The 15,935-nt window shown below is 42.5% G+C and overlaps 2 protein-coding genes across 5 annotated transcripts; one reads left to right on the forward strand and one right to left on the reverse strand.

Annotated features, from left to right (window-relative positions):
* The first annotated feature begins 251 nt into the window (after positions 1 to 251).
* Positions 252 to 4,185, forward strand: LOC108138736 (GPI ethanolamine phosphate transferase 3). The gene is made up of 6 exons (XM_017261129.2): positions 252 to 704; positions 764 to 1,407; positions 1,468 to 1,651; positions 1,725 to 3,333; positions 3,397 to 3,845; positions 3,909 to 4,185. The coding sequence occupies exons 1-6, from the start codon at positions 558 to 560 to the stop codon at positions 4,107 to 4,109; spliced, it is 3,234 nt and encodes a 1,077-aa protein (XP_017116618.1). The 5' UTR covers positions 252 to 557; the 3' UTR covers positions 4,110 to 4,185.
* LOC108138742 (TRPL translocation defect protein 14) lies at positions 4,113 to 15,612 on the reverse strand. Of its 4 annotated transcripts, XM_017261149.2 has the most exons (11): positions 14,871 to 15,611; positions 13,162 to 13,229; positions 12,907 to 12,944; positions 12,546 to 12,583; positions 11,615 to 11,746; positions 6,746 to 6,874; positions 6,543 to 6,679; positions 5,808 to 6,021; positions 5,421 to 5,751; positions 5,170 to 5,354; positions 4,113 to 4,804 (listed from the first exon to the last, which is right to left on the reverse strand). In XM_017261149.2, the coding sequence occupies exons 1-11, from the start codon at positions 15,091 to 15,093 to the stop codon at positions 4,749 to 4,751; spliced, it is 1,551 nt and encodes a 516-aa protein (XP_017116638.1). In that variant the 5' UTR covers positions 15,094 to 15,611; the 3' UTR covers positions 4,113 to 4,748. The 4 variants fall into 4 exon arrangements, with proteins under 4 accessions (XP_017116638.1, XP_017116629.1, XP_017116656.1 ...); XM_017261140.2 differs by having other exon boundaries at positions 4,113 to 5,354; positions 14,871 to 15,612; XM_017261167.2 differs by lacking the exon at positions 11,615 to 11,746 and having other exon boundaries at positions 14,871 to 15,609.
* Between the last annotated feature and the right edge of the window lie 323 nt (positions 15,613 to 15,935).

Consider the following 15,935-nt stretch of genomic DNA (forward strand, 5'->3'; position numbering starts at 1 on the left):
TTTAAAATATAAATATAATAAATAAATTGTTATTTAATATTCAAACCTATCTTGTCTATTAATCAAAAATCTAAATTAAAATAAATTCCAAGTGTGTAGCTATTTTAAAAATCCATTATGATCAGAAAGTTCATTTTTAGCGGACTACTTATATATTTTGAAAATACCGCCAAAAAACTTTATTAGCCTGACAACTCTGCCAAAAACCAGGGATAAACTAGAAACAGCTGATTCGTCTTTAACGGGGTGGCAACGCCTCATTTGCATATTCCCCAATTTTTGTTCTTCAACCCATAAGAAAATCTTTGAAAATGACGAATTTTAAATGAAAACAGCGACCAAACAGAGCGCATCGTGATGCCGGAGACTTAATAAATCGCTCCGAAATAAAGTGCAATTAAAATACATAGTTTTATACAACGGAAACCGGCTGGCGAGCGGAAGAAAGAATAACCATCCACTCACTCCACCAGCATTGTTCTAAATGCCGAAAAGTTTATTACTCATTAAAGCAAAGCATTTGTGTGCCTAGTTAGTTAATTAATCAAAGTCGGACGATGAACTTGACGTACTTGTTCGTGCTCATTTGGCTGGCCTTCCTCATTAGCAGCGGTGTGCTGCTTTTCTCGCGCGGATTCCTGCTGGCCCGTGTCTCAAAAACTGAGACGAGCACCTGCCGCCGATTGTCCACGAATCCCAATGCTGTAAGCTATAGATCAGGCCATAAGCAATCAATCGAATCAATACATTTATTTCCAAACAGGAGTACGTCCTCACCGATGAGGTTGTGAACGAGATCTTCAAGGATGTCAACGCCTCCGCCAATCTGTGTCTTCCGCAAAAGTCAAAGGTCATTGTCCTGGTCGTCGATGCCCTGAAATACGAATTTGGCCTGTACAAGGAGAACGTCAACGATCCTCTGCCCTATGAAAACAAGTTGGTTGTGCTGCAGGAGCTGCTGAGGGAGAGTCCCGATCACGCCCGCTTGATGAGATTTAGGGCGGATCCGCCCACCACCACGTTGCAGCGCCTGAAGGGACTCACCACCGGCAGCCTGCCCACTTTCATAGACATCGGCTCCAACTTTGCCTCGCCGGAGATCAACGAGGACAATGTCATCGATCAAATTGTCAAGAGCGACCTGCCGCTGGTCTTCCTGGGCGATAGCACCTGGACGGATCTGTATCCGCGGCGTTTCAAGCGCTCCTACTCCTATCCCAGCTTCGATATATTCGATCTGGACAGCGTGGACAATCAGATACTGAAGCACCTGCCCAAGGAGCTGGCCAGCGATGACTGGCAGGTGCTGGTGGCCCACTTCCTGGGCGTGGATCACTGTGGACACAAGCACGGACCCATGCACGAGGAAATGGCGCGCAAACTGGGCGAGATGAACGAGGTGATAAGGTAGGGGAAGCCTTTAGATTTATTGCTACTTTCATTAATCATATCTATTGGTACATTTAGAGACGTGGTGGCGGCCATGGACAATGACACCACGCTGTTGGTAATGGGCGACCATGGCATGACGGCTTCCGGGGATCATGGCGGCGACACCGATGACGAAACCAATGCTCTGCTGTTTGCCTACTCCAAACAGCACAGATTCTATGGCAACGATTCGGGCTCAGATAGCGAAATGCTGCAGCAGGTGAGATAAGACAAGGGGGTAATCTCTCAGAACGTCACGTCATGGTGATAACCAACGATATTTATTTTTCCAGATTGATCTGGTGCCCACACTGGCGACCATACTCGGCGTACCGATACCCTACTCGAATCTGGGCCTGGTCAATTTCAACATTGTGCCCGATTTGCAAGTGCCGCACTTGAACAAGTTCCAGACCCTGCTGCTGCACTCCTGGCAGAATGCCCAGCAGATCTATCGCTACTTCTTCCAATACGCTTTGGAGAACAAGCGCACGTTTAATGTGGAGCAAATGGATCGACTGGAGACGGAGTTCATACTGCTCACCCATCGAGTACAGACCGTTTACAACGAGGTGGCCTACAAGTCGTTTGTGAGGGATCTGAATACCAATCTGCGCGACATTCTGGGCACCTGCCGTGAGATCTGGGTGAGGTTCGATCCCGCGCAAATGTCGCAGGGTCTGCTCTTCAGCTTCCTGCCCTTGTTCTTCATCTTCCTGCTGGTGAACAACTCCCGACCGGCGGACTATGCGCACATTTTCAAGGCCAAGGAGGTCTTCTACACGTACCTCATTAACTTGGCCGCTGGTGTCTTTGGCTACCGCTACTACAAGACATTCTCCTTCAAGACCGAGGAGCATGGAGTGATCTTCTTTACGGCCCTGTCAAGTGCCGTCATCCTGGCCTTCCACACGCTGCGCCACTGGACCAACATTGCCAGCAACTGGTCGGCCGTTAGGCGCTTTGGCCACATGCCCACGCGTCTGCTGCTTTTCGCCTCCATGGCTGTGTTCTTCTCGAACAGCTTCGTCATCCAGGAGGCCAAGATCTTGTCGTACCTCTTGGCGGCATCCATACTCCTGCTATCGCACGAACTGCTACGTCTGAGTGCCCACCTGGATTTCCGGACCAAATTCAAGGCCTCCCAGTTCCTGCGGTCCACCGCCTTGAGACTGATCCTGGCCAGCATTTTGGCAATATGCCTGATACGCTTTGCCTACACGCTGTTCCGTTGCCGCGAAGAGCAGGGCAATTGCTCGGACTTTGCCAACAGCGGTGGTGCAGGATTCTCGATCAAGAAACCGGGCACCGGCAAGACCTACATTCTGGCCGTCGTGGTTCTCGTGGTGTACACCACACTGACTCGTTTGTATCTGCGTTCGTGCGGCAATCTGACTGGCAACTCGCCGAACGTATTGCTAGCTCGTTACGGACCCACGGTGGCCTCCATTTGCGCCGGCGGCCATGTGCTGCTCGCCAACAGCGCCATCAAGAACATACAACGCACCCACATCGATGCCATGGCTCTGGTCATCTACGCTCTGCTGCTGGTCCAGATCATAGTGGTTTCTTGGGCTCCGCTGATGACCTTCGTGCTGCCTCCGAGGAGCGCTCACACGGTGACCATCAACGGCAGCGAGAGCATTGTGCCGGAAATCTTCCGAAAGATGAAGCGAATGTACGAGGGCGACGACGATGAGCGGCGCAGTCAGATCCCGGTGGTTTATGGTTTGGCCACTGTTTACTCCTCCATTGTCATTGCCTTTGGCGTGTTTCTGGCTCTGGTGATGATTGTCCTCCTGGAACCGCGTGCTTCAATCGGTTTGATTGTTTGCGTGGCCGTGGCAGCCATTCTGCTGAGTATGCATGGCATATTACGTTATCGAACGGCCAGTAGTTTTGGTAAGTAATTGATATTGGAGTACCTTTTGATTAAGAAATTAAAATATAACCTTTCCTTTTCAGAGAGCTGCGTGCAGCCCACTTTTACGGCCCTGGTTGGCTGGTTCCTGTTGGCCCATTTCTGCTTCTTTGCCACCTCGCATCAGACGACACTGTCGCAGATTGAGTGGCGAGCCGCCTTCGTGGGTCGCACCACTGGCATCGGCCAGTCGAATCTTATATCCGGCTCTCTGGTCATCCTAAACACCTTTTGCGGCCCCATTTTCTTCTTCTGCATGTACTCCCTGCTTAGTACGGAGACTTTCTCGCTTTTCGCCCTGTTTCCCAATCTCATACGGAGCTGCAGAAGTGGCGGGAAAGCGGATGCGAGCACATCCATGTCGGATTTGGCCAACGAGGCCGTTGGCTTTGATATGACAAGGGGCGAACTGACTTTGTACGAGTACGAGGATGTATTCCTGGGTGCTGGATTCAAACTGGCCACACAGTTCTTTATGCTGCAGGGTCTCAAGGTGAGCTATTAAAATACATTTAATTTACCTACGCCTATATGATGACTAAATCTTCCCTTTTAGATATTCTGTGCCATGATGGCCTGCACCATTCATTGCCGTCATTTGATGGTTTGGAAGATCTTTGCGCCGCGTTTTATCTACGAGGCCCTCGCCACGTTCGTCAGCCTGCCCGCCTTGATTGTGGGCTATCTGCTGGTGCTCCGCATCCATCGTGCTGTGGACACCCTCATCAAGCGCATCAACAAGACCAAAGTTCACTAGTCGTCTCAGCCCCAAAATACAACTATTTATTTAGGCCTTAATAAACAAACACACACACACTCAAGTAATAAGAAAATTCAACTCTACGTTTTTTGGTGGTCTTGTAGTCGTTATCTTATTTTCATTTAGCTTACAGTTAGAGTTAAAATTATCGGTTCACAATTTCGCCACAAAGAAAAAGGACGCGAACACAACGTCACATGATTAATGATAACGCGGATCCATGGATTTACATAGGTTCTCTTTAGAGTGGTATGGCTTACAAAATTAACACGAGCAAACATGACAAGAAAATGAAGTACGCTTGGGGATCATTTGGACCTCCGGTTTCGTTTTTGTTTACGGTTGCGATTGCACTACAAACTATAGACTCTCGACACATACGCCTCTCGTTCACGGTTCCTTCATCCTCCAGGGGCTAAGTACGCAAATAAGTAACAGGATGTGTGTGTATATGTAGGTGTGTAAGTTGTGTGGTGTGTGTTCGGGGTGTAAATCAGAGCACTGCGGTTCAGTTTTTAAGTTTTCTTCTTTTTTTTTTTTGTACATTTTGTTGCCAGGTCATTGGTGTTTCTTATCAATTGCTTTTGCCGTGTGTAATATGCGTGTGCAAAAGAGATTCAGGGACAGTAAAGAAGCCTACTGACCATTGAGGAGCAACGGCGTGCTCGAGACTCCGTTAGCGGCGCCCTTAACTACAAAATCAAAAAACAGAGAAACACAGTCAGGCGGAAATCAAAAACTTGACGATCGAAAATGAGTGCCAGAAATTTGGAAATTTTGCAATTTTGATGAGGAAAGAGGAAAAGAGCATTTGAAATGGAGTGTCAGTGTCAGCATGCAAAAGGTGCTCCGAAAGACAGAATCTCGTGTTGTGTGTGTGTGTGGTATGTACAGCACATTAAGAGTTCAAGCTTTTGGTTCCATATTCTTTGGCTATGCATGTTTAATGTTGAGGACTGACTCAATCATGCGACTAGCATGATTTAGTCGCTATTCTCGTCGTACGGATGATACTGCTTCTTGGGCGGCTGCTCTGGCGGCTGATCGTCCTGCTTACCGTGCGTCGCCGAACGGCAGAACTTCTTGGTGGTGCTCCAGTCCTCCTTGAGCGATAGATTGAACATGGAGTAGTCCGGATCGCCTGTCACCTCCTTCACAATGTTCAGGAACTTGGGCATGCAGTTCTTCAGGGCATCGCCGGTTAGCGATGAGTACGTCTCCAAAAGCACCAATCCCTTGCAGCTGCAGTGGTAGGTATATTACTTGTTTAGATAATTCAATTGGAGATCTTTTCAGATTCAAACGCACCGTGGATGACCTGGCTCCTTGTAAATGTCCAGCTGGAAATATTGATTGTTGATCAGGAAGCAGCGACGCTTCTTGTAGATGGTAAAGTGGGCATCGTCGCGCTGGGCCAGCAGGTTCATGTAGTCGCGATGCGTCAGCTGGGTCTTCACCTCGATGCGGGCCTGGCCATGAACGTTGGGTCGCCGCTGCGTGTGGATGTAGCTCCAGTGGTTCTTCTGGCCGCGTTTGCGCAGGCGTGCCTGCACCTTGGGTCCGGCGGATTGCAGATAATGGTGCACCACATCAAAGTCGGCGAACGGCGGAAACTCGCTGTCTGGCGGCAGAAGGGCAACTGCAAGGAAAACACAATATTATAGCGAATTCTTTGCGGATGAGTAGATGAACTACCCAAATATTTCAGCTTGCGCGACGTGGCCTGCAAACGATCGCCAACATCGATGCCAAGTTTCTGGCACACTGACTCAATCATGCGGTTCATCTTGGACTCAAAGTTGGTGGAGTTGTCGATCACATCGAAGTAGGGATGACCCACCCAGGCGGCGGCCGATTTGTAGTCCAGTTCCCTGGCCAGATCAACGCCTTCCGAACGGCAGGCGTGGTCCTGCAATAAACAATTGAAAGGGTTACTTAATATTAGATTCCAGTTTTTTAGCCCCTAGCCCATACTAAAAAGCCACTATAGCATTAGTTGGAGATACGGCTGACACTTTAAAGGGTGGTTGGAGTTGCAATTTGTTAAAAACAAGATGTAAATTTATAAAATCATAACTGATTCGATCCTCTAAGTGAGTATAATTAATAGCTTAGTAATTATATGCTTGAACAAACAGGTATAAATTAGGTAAAAAAAACATTTATAACATAAACAAGATGATAGTATGTATTAACTATTAATAAATTTAAGAAGAACAAATAGAAGAGCACTCAAAAAAGGGATGTTAATAGACTGTAGGTTTGGAAATTCGGGAGCAATCGGATAAGTAGTGTAGCCATTCTTGGATACCTGATAGTGGCGTTTTCTGTTCTACCGTATTCGGGCGTTTTATTTTTTGTTGTGCGGACAAGAGAATTGGTCAAGTGAAGTCATTACTGCCGGCCATGGCAATGGCCTGCTCTACTCACCTCTGTGGAGTAAAAGTCCTCGGCGCCGTTGGCCGCCGATACCAAGTGCAGGATTTGGTTGTAGCGATTGTCTCGCATCTCCACGGGATTCCACTTGTTGCCCGCCATCATCTTCTCCCACTTATCCTTTGATATGTCTGAAAAAAAAAATAGTTTATTTTATAATAATCAGTGGAAAAAATATTAGTTTATGAGTTACTCACAAGCACTGGCATCCATAACGCCGCGATCGCAAATTATCAGACAGTTGCGATTGCTCGAGTTGCCGAGCTCAAAGTAGGTGTTCTCGATTTGCACCATGGTGCGGATCAGATTCTCCTGGAACTTGTAGGCTGCACAGGGATTGGACGGAGGAAAGGAAACATTACTCTTTGGACTCGCTCGACACTTATAAACAATCGAAACAAATAGAAATCGAAATACAATTGCAAGCAAATTCAAATCGAAGGGAATTTTACACACTGTCGGCATCGAATTGTAAGAGAATTAATTGACTGGGCTCTGATTCAAGTGTGATGACAGTGCTTGTTGATGGACGATGGACGATGGCCAGTATCCAGTATCTGAGTGTTCAGCGATGTCAATTTGAAGCGATGAAACCTAATCTGAATTTGAGTCGATGGAATGGAGAGCAAGAGCACAAATCGAATTCAAGAGTTCAATCAACTTGTTGTCAACCGATGTGAATTGTACTTTTTCCCCAAGTCAACAGTTTCTGTTTCTAATCAGCTGTAGGTTAAAGAGTACTCATCATTATTCGTCACATCCAGATGTTACTGTCTGAATAGAAGGTCGCAGCATGTGCATTGTGTTTATTTTCGCTTCCTCACTTTCAATTCATTTTCAATGGTGATACTAATTTATAAAGCAGTCGAAAGCGGTTAAAGTCAACTACAGTTCTGGTTATTATTTTTCGAAATCTAAAGATCTAAATAAGAAATATTAGCTATAACGCATCGTAGATATATATATCATTTCTTGAGAACGAAAGTCGCAATTTTAAAATGAAGATATCTTTCTTAAAATAGGTATTAATAATTTTATTCTACATGTATTTATTTTATAAACAAATGGACCATAAACAAAACAAGTGACTAACAACCCTTTTTTAAAAATAGAACAATTCGTGAAGCTTTCTAAACAAATTTTGAATCATTTTCAAATCATTTTTGAAAACTCATACGTATATTGTGAAATAAGGGCAAAATATTTTTGAAACACTTTAATTTGCTTAAATTTTTAAGTATTAAAAAAAATGCAAGTAATGATTAGAAACTGTTCCTGTTTGAAAACTATTCGATGGCCTTGCCTTCCGAATCTAGAGCTTTATGTATGTGTCACGGCAATATAAAAGCAGTTGGAACAAGTAAATAAATAGTGAACGCTGATTGTGTCACAGCCTCAGATGGTTTAAGTGGCGATGAGGGGATTTTTTCCCAGAGACAGGGAGTCACCGGTTGCCATTATAGCGATAAGCTATTTCATCACCAAACGTTTTCTAATACAGTCGAAAATCTTTAACTGGAAACTTTCTTGGGTAATTTTTGTAAAATTATCTTTTGGGGATGGTTTTACATAATAAAAACTCAGTTCACAGTTCAACAAGTTTTTGTTTCTTAAAAAAATTTTTAAATTAAAAAGACTAAGTATAAAAAAAAAATTTATCAGCCAAGTTTTGCATTAATTTTGAATTTAACTTAAATGTTCGAAAGTTATCCGAAACTCTATTAAGGTTATCCATTATTGTCTTGTATTGAAATATCTTGAAACATATTTGAACAACCTAACAATTCTTTTTAAATTGTACATTTAAAAAAACTTTTTTTTTAACTTAATCCATTTTTTGTGATGTTTTAATTATTTAAAACAAATAAAGTGAAAACTTAAAATTTAATTTAACTTTTTGATTTAGTTACACATTTTTGAGGGGTTCTAGGTAACAAAGTTTTACTGTGGTCACATTGGGCTTACCCCTTGAAAAGGGCGGTGAAAAGGGGAAGCCTGGTGGGTGGTGGGGGAGCGACGCAACAACACTTGTTGCGATTCTCGGTCGCGTGCAAAATAAAAAAGTTTGCTGCCTAACGAGCTGCCTTTGTTTACGCATTTTGTTTGTGGTTGCTGCTTTTTATTGGTTGTTGTTGCAATGCATTTGCATTTGCATTGAACTTGACTCGGTGCATCAGGTGACAGGTGACAAATCGATCAATTCGTGGGACTGCTGCTCTGTTTTCTGTCTGCTCTCTGTGTTTTTGTTTTGTTCTTTCACCCTGCCAATTCTAATTCAATTAGCAACGATGATGCAAGAAAAAATAACAAAAAGAACCTCAAGATGTACATACATATGTACTTGTATGTATGTAAGCCAGTGTACGCGTATTTGCAATTTCACCAGCAATTGCGCATCAGTAAAAGGAAATCTATGCACAGTAAGAAAACTTATTCTGGAGCACACTAGCCCTGATTAGCCAGTAAAAACTAATTTGTCTCTCATAAAAACTAAATCCATGATGCTGAATACCAAAAAGTTTCTTAAATGTATTTTTAGCTTATAGGATTTATTGTTTTACAAATCCTGATTAAAATTTTGAGACGGTTTTTGTAAAAACTATAATAGCTACCCGTAGTTATTTACTGTTTTAATTTTTTTTTTTTTTGAAATAAATATTTTAGTGTATTACCTACCTATAAGGTAAATAAAAAATTAATATCATTTTAAATAAATCTCTACGTTTTTCTTGTGTACTAAATATCTGGATCATAGTCTAAAAGCAGGCGTGTGTGTGTGTGTTATTCTGATTGTGTGTGATTGCCCAGCCAACCTTTAATGGACTCTCGAGATAATAATAAGTGTATGCAGATTAGGAGGCTCTTCAGACACATACATACATAATTAGCCAAGTTAATTTACATAATGCCAGAGAACCGATTTGCCTAATGAAGAAGTTGGATAGGTATTTAGAAAAAAAAGAGCGAAATGAAGGGCGGGTGAATTGGAAATGGGTAGCAGCAAATCAACAGGCAAACAAAAACCAAAAACAAAATCGTTTAGCAATCAATTTCGGGAAATCAATCGACAAGTGAGGACCACTAACAAAAGCGAGTGACAGACAGTGAGCGATAACAAGTTCAAACGAGAATTCTTGGCAAGACTTGCGACAAACCCCGCCCCGCGACCACGCCCCCTCTAATATATTATCTATCTATCAAATGTTCCTACATATGTACATATATGTATCTGTACAACTATCACACATTTGCGGGTACATACAGTTGCGGTTGAAATTTTTGTTATATTAGCATGTTTATGATAGATTCAAAAATATATATTTTTAAAGTATTTATTTCTACTAAATAAAGCTGTCACCCTCTCAGAACAAATTAAAAGTGTATTCTTTTAAAAACAAGAGCTTTTCTCAGCCTCACATACAGTAATTTTAGAATAACATTTAATCAACAAAGTACAATGGAGTATGAGACACTAGCTACAAATAGTTTTCAATTAGTAGTTAAAAAAGGGAAAAAGAGTGTTAAAAAAACTGCTCCACTGTTTTTTTCCTATGATTAAACTTTCCTAACTTTTATGAATTAAATGCTAAATAAAAATATTACAATTTCTTGGCCGCAACTGTAGAAATCGCAGCACTAGGAACATAATTGAATGGAGCGCATTTAGCGCCCAACTGCGAATGTAGAGTAAACAAAAGTCCGGGGGGTTCGATTGGCAGGCACTGTGGGGGGCAGGGGGCTTCGAAAAGGTGGTGCGGTTTGGGTGGGAAGCGGATGTCGAACTCGCGTCAGCAAGCACGTGATGCGGGAAAAAGATTTCACATTCTTTGGCTATAATACACACATTTAATTAGTCAGTCAGAAGCTAGCATATAGAACGAATACTAAAGCTCGGTCACCCACAGAAATAAATAATGCCGAAATGAAAACGAAAATTGTTTTTTGCCGGGAAAAAGCCATGTGGCCATGGCTGACTGACTAGCCAACAATTCTCGAAAGTATACTAGGCACATACAGTGGGTATACGCTAAAATGTTTTTGAGCTAACAAAAAAAAATTGTATTGTATAAAGTTTTAGTGCAAACTGTACTTAAACATATTTTTTCCACTGTAGTTGTACAAAAGCAAGCAGAACTTGGTTTTTAAAACAAAAGTTATATTCAATACATACATAAATTAATATACACAATAATAATTTCAATATAAAGCTCAAAAAAGAAAACTCTTTGTTTAGAGTCTACGTAATGTTTAACTGATTATAAATGTCTGCATAAGCAAAATAAGTATATGCAAAGGTAATTAAAACGTTAAACAATCCTCCATTTATTTTCGCCAAGGAAACGTAAATACATTTCTGCAACGTCTCAACAATCCAGACTTTTTGGGAGTGGGTGTCCAGATATCAGACTTCAGCACACACACACACACACACACGTGTTGCTCGGCACAGACCCCACAGTCCACTAAGTTATATAGATATATACCTACGTACTCTTGTCTTCGCATATGTTTTGGCTAAATTTAAATGGCCCATTTAAATTGGCTGAGATGGTAGCGACTAAAACTGAACTGCAGAGGCTTAACGTGAAATATTGTTATTGAAATGTGCAGATACATATCTGTTAGATAGACACAAATGCGGCTATTACGACGTGTTAGTGGAGTGGACACAAGTGTTATGGGGACGCACATAAATCATAGAACGAAGCCAGAACAAACAGAGAAATACACATAATATATTAATATATTGGAGTTAAAAAAGAGTGGCGTTGTTTGCATGGGCCAAACTGACTGTCTGTTTGGTGAAATGTCAAGTCATTTGGGGACGGACACAAAGCAAAGATGCGGTTGGATCTGTTGAAGACTTTATCCGATGCCGCTGGTAAATGCAATATAACAAAAAAAAAAACATAGTAGCAGCTTAAGGACACGCACAGGTGGACAGGACTTGGCTTTGGGACTCGATTCCATTTGGTTGGTTAGAGCGGCGCGAATGCAAAACAAGGCAGTTAACAGATAACAATCGATCTGTGGCCAACTCCACCGGCTCAACAGCTCGCACTCACCTTCGCTGCCATTGGGCCGGGATGCAGCCTTGGCCAAGCAGCGCGGACAGGATGCGGTTAGGTCGATGAGACTGTGCTCCGGAGCGGCGAAGGGCAGATCTTTGTAAACGAACGTGGTTGGCGTGGGCGGGTCTGTGAGTGTGGGTGGCGTTTGTTTTGGTTGGGTTTGGTTTTGTGTGAGGGTGTGTGATTGGGTATTAGATTAGCCCTGGCCATTACTATATATATATACTCGTTGATTCCCCCGTCCGGTCGTGACTCATAAAGACTCTTTAATTGTCCTACTTGCAAATAGCATTATTCATAAAGGCTTTGCAAGGTATTGCGGCGACTAATCGGTGGGCATGTGATCCGACTTTGTTACTTTCTATATCTTATCTGATGGTTGCTTTTGCCAATTTAGATATTTTCGAACTTCAACCCCCCACCTTCGGCAAATCCATTAATAACCATAATTGACAAATTGCCTGGCAAAGTTAAAAAGGAAGACTGCTGGCGAAATGACCTCGAGTCACGCAATCAGGATATCGAGTGGGAATTCGAATCGTGTCCCAAGGAATTACGTAAGTTTCATTGAAGACGTGACTTTCTTTTGGGGGGGCCTTCTGGCTATATGCTCAGATATATAGTCGATATACTCGTACTATCTATAGTATGGCGGCTGTCGCACTTGCCCGATTTTAAAAATACCTGCCTAGCATATATCGTACGTATAGTATTAGGATTCTTTGTGTTCGCTTTGGTCGCTAGCAAAGTAAATATTTTGATTTATTTTCGTTGCTTCGAGAAAACCGCTGTGTCGAACTTGAAAGTGCTCGGAAAATGTAATGTGGTCTCGGAAAATGCTTGCAATGTAAGACTCCTCTCCTCTGCTCCGTCAACTACCAACATTTCCATGGTCTAACGTTCGCTAGGCACCGCCTCTACTTACCTTCTTTCTCGGTCAGATCGGAGAACTTCACGCCGCCACTAGATATTCGGATGTCGGGGGGAGAAACAGAGAGAAACACAAACGGGGGATTAGCATCTCTCCGATAAAAGTCTATTGGTATTCACTAGATTGAGGTATTTCAAAGTTCAAGAGCACCGAGATTGGAACTCGAAAGGAATTAAGAGTGTATCGGAATGGTGATCGTCTCAGGTAGAAGACGAACGGCAGGCAAAACTAATCGGTCCGATCTCAGGTGGCGGCCTCCTGAGCGGCTCCTTTCGCTTTGATTGCCTTCGATTGACTTTATTTTTTATTTATTTCTGTATTTTTGAGTGTAAGAGTGTGTGGAGAGAGAATTTACCTGAGTAAAACAGTGGCCGTTTCAGGCACGCGGAATACCTGAAAATATTTAACATGCTCATTGCTTTGTTTCGAGTTTTCGGGGCAATAGAATTGTAAAGTGGGAGTATCTAAAGGTAATCCCGCTGCAGCCACGGCCTCACATTCTCCTCTACTTACAGAGCAGCCCGCGGCCCAAAGCAATCGCTATCTTGCCTTAGTCTAGGATCGACATTCCCATCCCATCCCTCAACGACAAAACACCCACGACACTCACCTTCCATCCAAGGTTCTCAAAAAAGGTGCACAGGCGGGACTGGCCAGTCGTCTTGCCACCACAGGGCCCTGAAAATGCATAATATATTCATTAAATTCATTTGTTTATTTACAAATGGGCTATGGCTACGGTTGCGTTCTTATATTATATAATGTTTGGATTGACGGTGAATCGGGAGAAATGTGTGCTGTTAATTGTGCAAAAAATGCCCGTAAAGTTTTTTTTATAACAATAGTTAACATTGTGCATTTGTTTGGTAACACCTTGTCAAAGTACGTCATTGTAGTTTTTAAAATTTAAATATTTTTAAATAACTAGTATTCATTTAATTAATTCGATAAAAAACTTTGCACGTGCTTACAGTTTACATACATTAAAAGGGAATATTAGTAGCCAGTTAATTAAGTTCGTAAGGGCATTAACATATATCCAAAAAGCAATTTAATTTCAATTGTGAAAGAGTAAGCACATTTTAGGATCGTAGGGTAAAATTAGTTTTTACTTCTTTTTTATGTAAAAAAATGTTTAAATTCCTATTTATTGTCTACTACCTTACAAAAAATATAACAATATAACTATTACTAGCTGAGTATTTTTAAGTACAGCTGTTGAAGTTGAAACTTTCTTTGAAATCAAATTATTAAACAAAATTCTGGTCATATGCTTTTCAATTATGTTTAATTTCAAATATACTTTAAAGTAAAAGTTTCAGAAGATCTCACGATTAATTTATATACCTACAAATATTGAAACGTATTATTAATTTAATTGCTGAAGCTATAACTTTGGATATGATATGTGAAACTTCTAGCTTGGCATGATTTTCTTTTATTATTCATTATTTGAATTGATAGTGCGGAAACGAATTATTAAGACTTGTGTCCCAAATTCCAATAAATCAAGTGCAGCCAAGTTCCTCGCCGATGAGCATATCACTCGATTAGATTAGTGGCCTGACCCTGAAGGCAATTACGCCCATTGCTGAATGCATTGCGCAGCGATCTGTGGCAATCGATTCCGAATGCACTTCCAAAGAGTTCAGACCCGTCAAACCCAGACCCAGTGCAGCCGATAAGCAATTCTTTGAATGGGTCTTCAATGGGTAAATCCCGGAGGATTTTCTACAAAGTGCCACATGTGGCGATAGAGCCCCTGTCTTTTATCAGCCTCTTCCTGAACTAATAGAATTCTGGGTGGTGGAAGTCGCCCGTCAAAGCGATAATACAAGAGTATGTGTAGAGAGATAGCCCCGCCAATACATCAATGCTATTTTTTGTGGGGCTTCTAATCACAGCCATAACTTGGGCCAAATTAAATGATTAGACCACGCGCGCCCAACCACTACTCATATGATGGCCTGGCAAACTGGTTTTATGGCTCTGTTTTTACATATGAATAGCAGTGGGAGGGCGGGGGGGGGGCTTTGAAGCGCCGCCGAGTCCAAAAAAGAAAAGAAAAGAAAAAAAAGCCGGTAGCTGTATGAATACAAAATATGTTAAGCGGGGAAGTTATGGGAAGCTGCGCGCAGGACACAATCTCTACCCCTCCGTGGGAACCGCGACCTTGACACAAATCGTAAACAAATCGCAATCGGGTGGTTGGGCCACGAGGATACGAGGACACTTGTAACAGATACACAGAAAAGCCCAGAGTTATCACAGCCACCTTTTTTTTTTCTTTTTTCTTTTTTTGGGGCAGGAAAAACTTACCGCCAGTTAGGACTATTTTGTAGACGCGTTTATCTTTCGGCGACACCGAGCCCATCCTGTTCAGCTTCAAGCTGGGCATTGCGCCTGGTTTGGGTGAGCTCGACTTTCTGATCTCGACCTGCTGCTGCTCCGGTTCGTCCTTCTGCTGCTGCTGCTGCTGCTGCTCCTGACCATTACTGGTGGCCATCACCGACTGCTGGCCGTTGCTGAGGAGGGTGGCCATGGCTTCGTCTTCGGGAATTTTGGTTTTTTTTTTTTGTTTGTGTGAGGAGAGAAGAGGAGCCGATTGGCTGTGGTGGCACGCAGAAAACTCTTCTACGCAGCCACTGCACGTGCCTTTTTAGGTTATGCCTGGGAAATCGCAGCTCCTGCGGTTCCTCGGGGGACTTCTGGTATCCTAGTTTCCTGGTCTCCTGATGGGGAATCCTGGTGGTCCGGGATCTGGCGCAATGCAATTCAAAAGCTGCACTGGCGCGTTGTAATCATGCCCAGAGATGGGATTGCGCGGGATACTCTCAAAAGGCCGACGGAGGAACTATAGAATTTGACAAACGAGTCGGCAGCGTCAGACGCTACTGTTCGAATCCGTACCACATCCGAATATTTGGGCACTATCAAAGTTTATGCGTTTTGTGGTGGAATTGCATTTTTACGAGTTGACACCGCATCCGTTTATTACACAAGAAAAGCACGGAATAGTATGGAAAATGTGTGCCGACGGTCGGTCTTATACTTTTGGCAGAATTCAGTGTGACCGGGTTTCGGTGTGGCGAAAAAGCCGCAAGATATCGAGAGAGGGAAAATAACGGTGCATACCTTAAGGGTTGCTGATGGAAATGGTCACTCCACTAGCAACAGGCAGAAAAAAATTATAAAGCTATAAAGTCCTTAAATATATTAAAAATTTTAAATTTAAAAAAATGAGCCTCCACAAATATAATTTTATTTTCAAATTTTTTATAAAAAATTAATGCTTGTTATCAAATAAAATAAAATAAACAAAAGTTAAGAGATTGTCTATGTTCTTAATGAAACATCGCTACAAGTACTGAAAAACTTTTATTT

The sequence above is a fragment of the Drosophila elegans genome, unplaced genomic scaffold (genome assembly GCF_018152505.1).
Source record: "Drosophila elegans isolate 14027-0461.03 unplaced genomic scaffold, ASM1815250v1 contig_183, whole genome shotgun sequence".
Taxonomy (NCBI): domain Eukaryota; kingdom Metazoa; phylum Arthropoda; class Insecta; order Diptera; family Drosophilidae; genus Drosophila; species Drosophila elegans.

Excerpts from the sequence above, each read along its gene's own strand:
- LOC108138742 (XM_017261140.2), bottom strand. The coding sequence starts at position 15,093 with ATGGCCACCCTCCTCAGCAACGGCCAGCAGTCGGTGATGGCCACCAGT. Across the intron at positions 12,945-13,161 it reads TTGAGAACCTTGGATGGAAG|GTATTCCGCGTGCCTGAAAC; the intron begins GTGAGTGTCGTG and ends AAATATTTTCAG. Across the intron at positions 5,355-5,420 it reads AAGGAGCCAGGTCATCCACG|CTGCAAGGGATTGGTGCTTT; the intron begins GTGCGTTTGAAT and ends CTACCACTGCAG.
- LOC108138736 (XM_017261129.2), top strand. The coding sequence starts at position 558 with ATGAACTTGACGTACTTGTTCGTGCTCATTTGGCTGGCCTTCCTCATT. Across the intron at positions 705-763 it reads TGTCCACGAATCCCAATGCT|GAGTACGTCCTCACCGATGA; the intron begins GTAAGCTATAGA and ends ATTTCCAAACAG. Across the intron at positions 1,408-1,467 it reads GAGATGAACGAGGTGATAAG|AGACGTGGTGGCGGCCATGG; the intron begins GTAGGGGAAGCC and ends TGGTACATTTAG.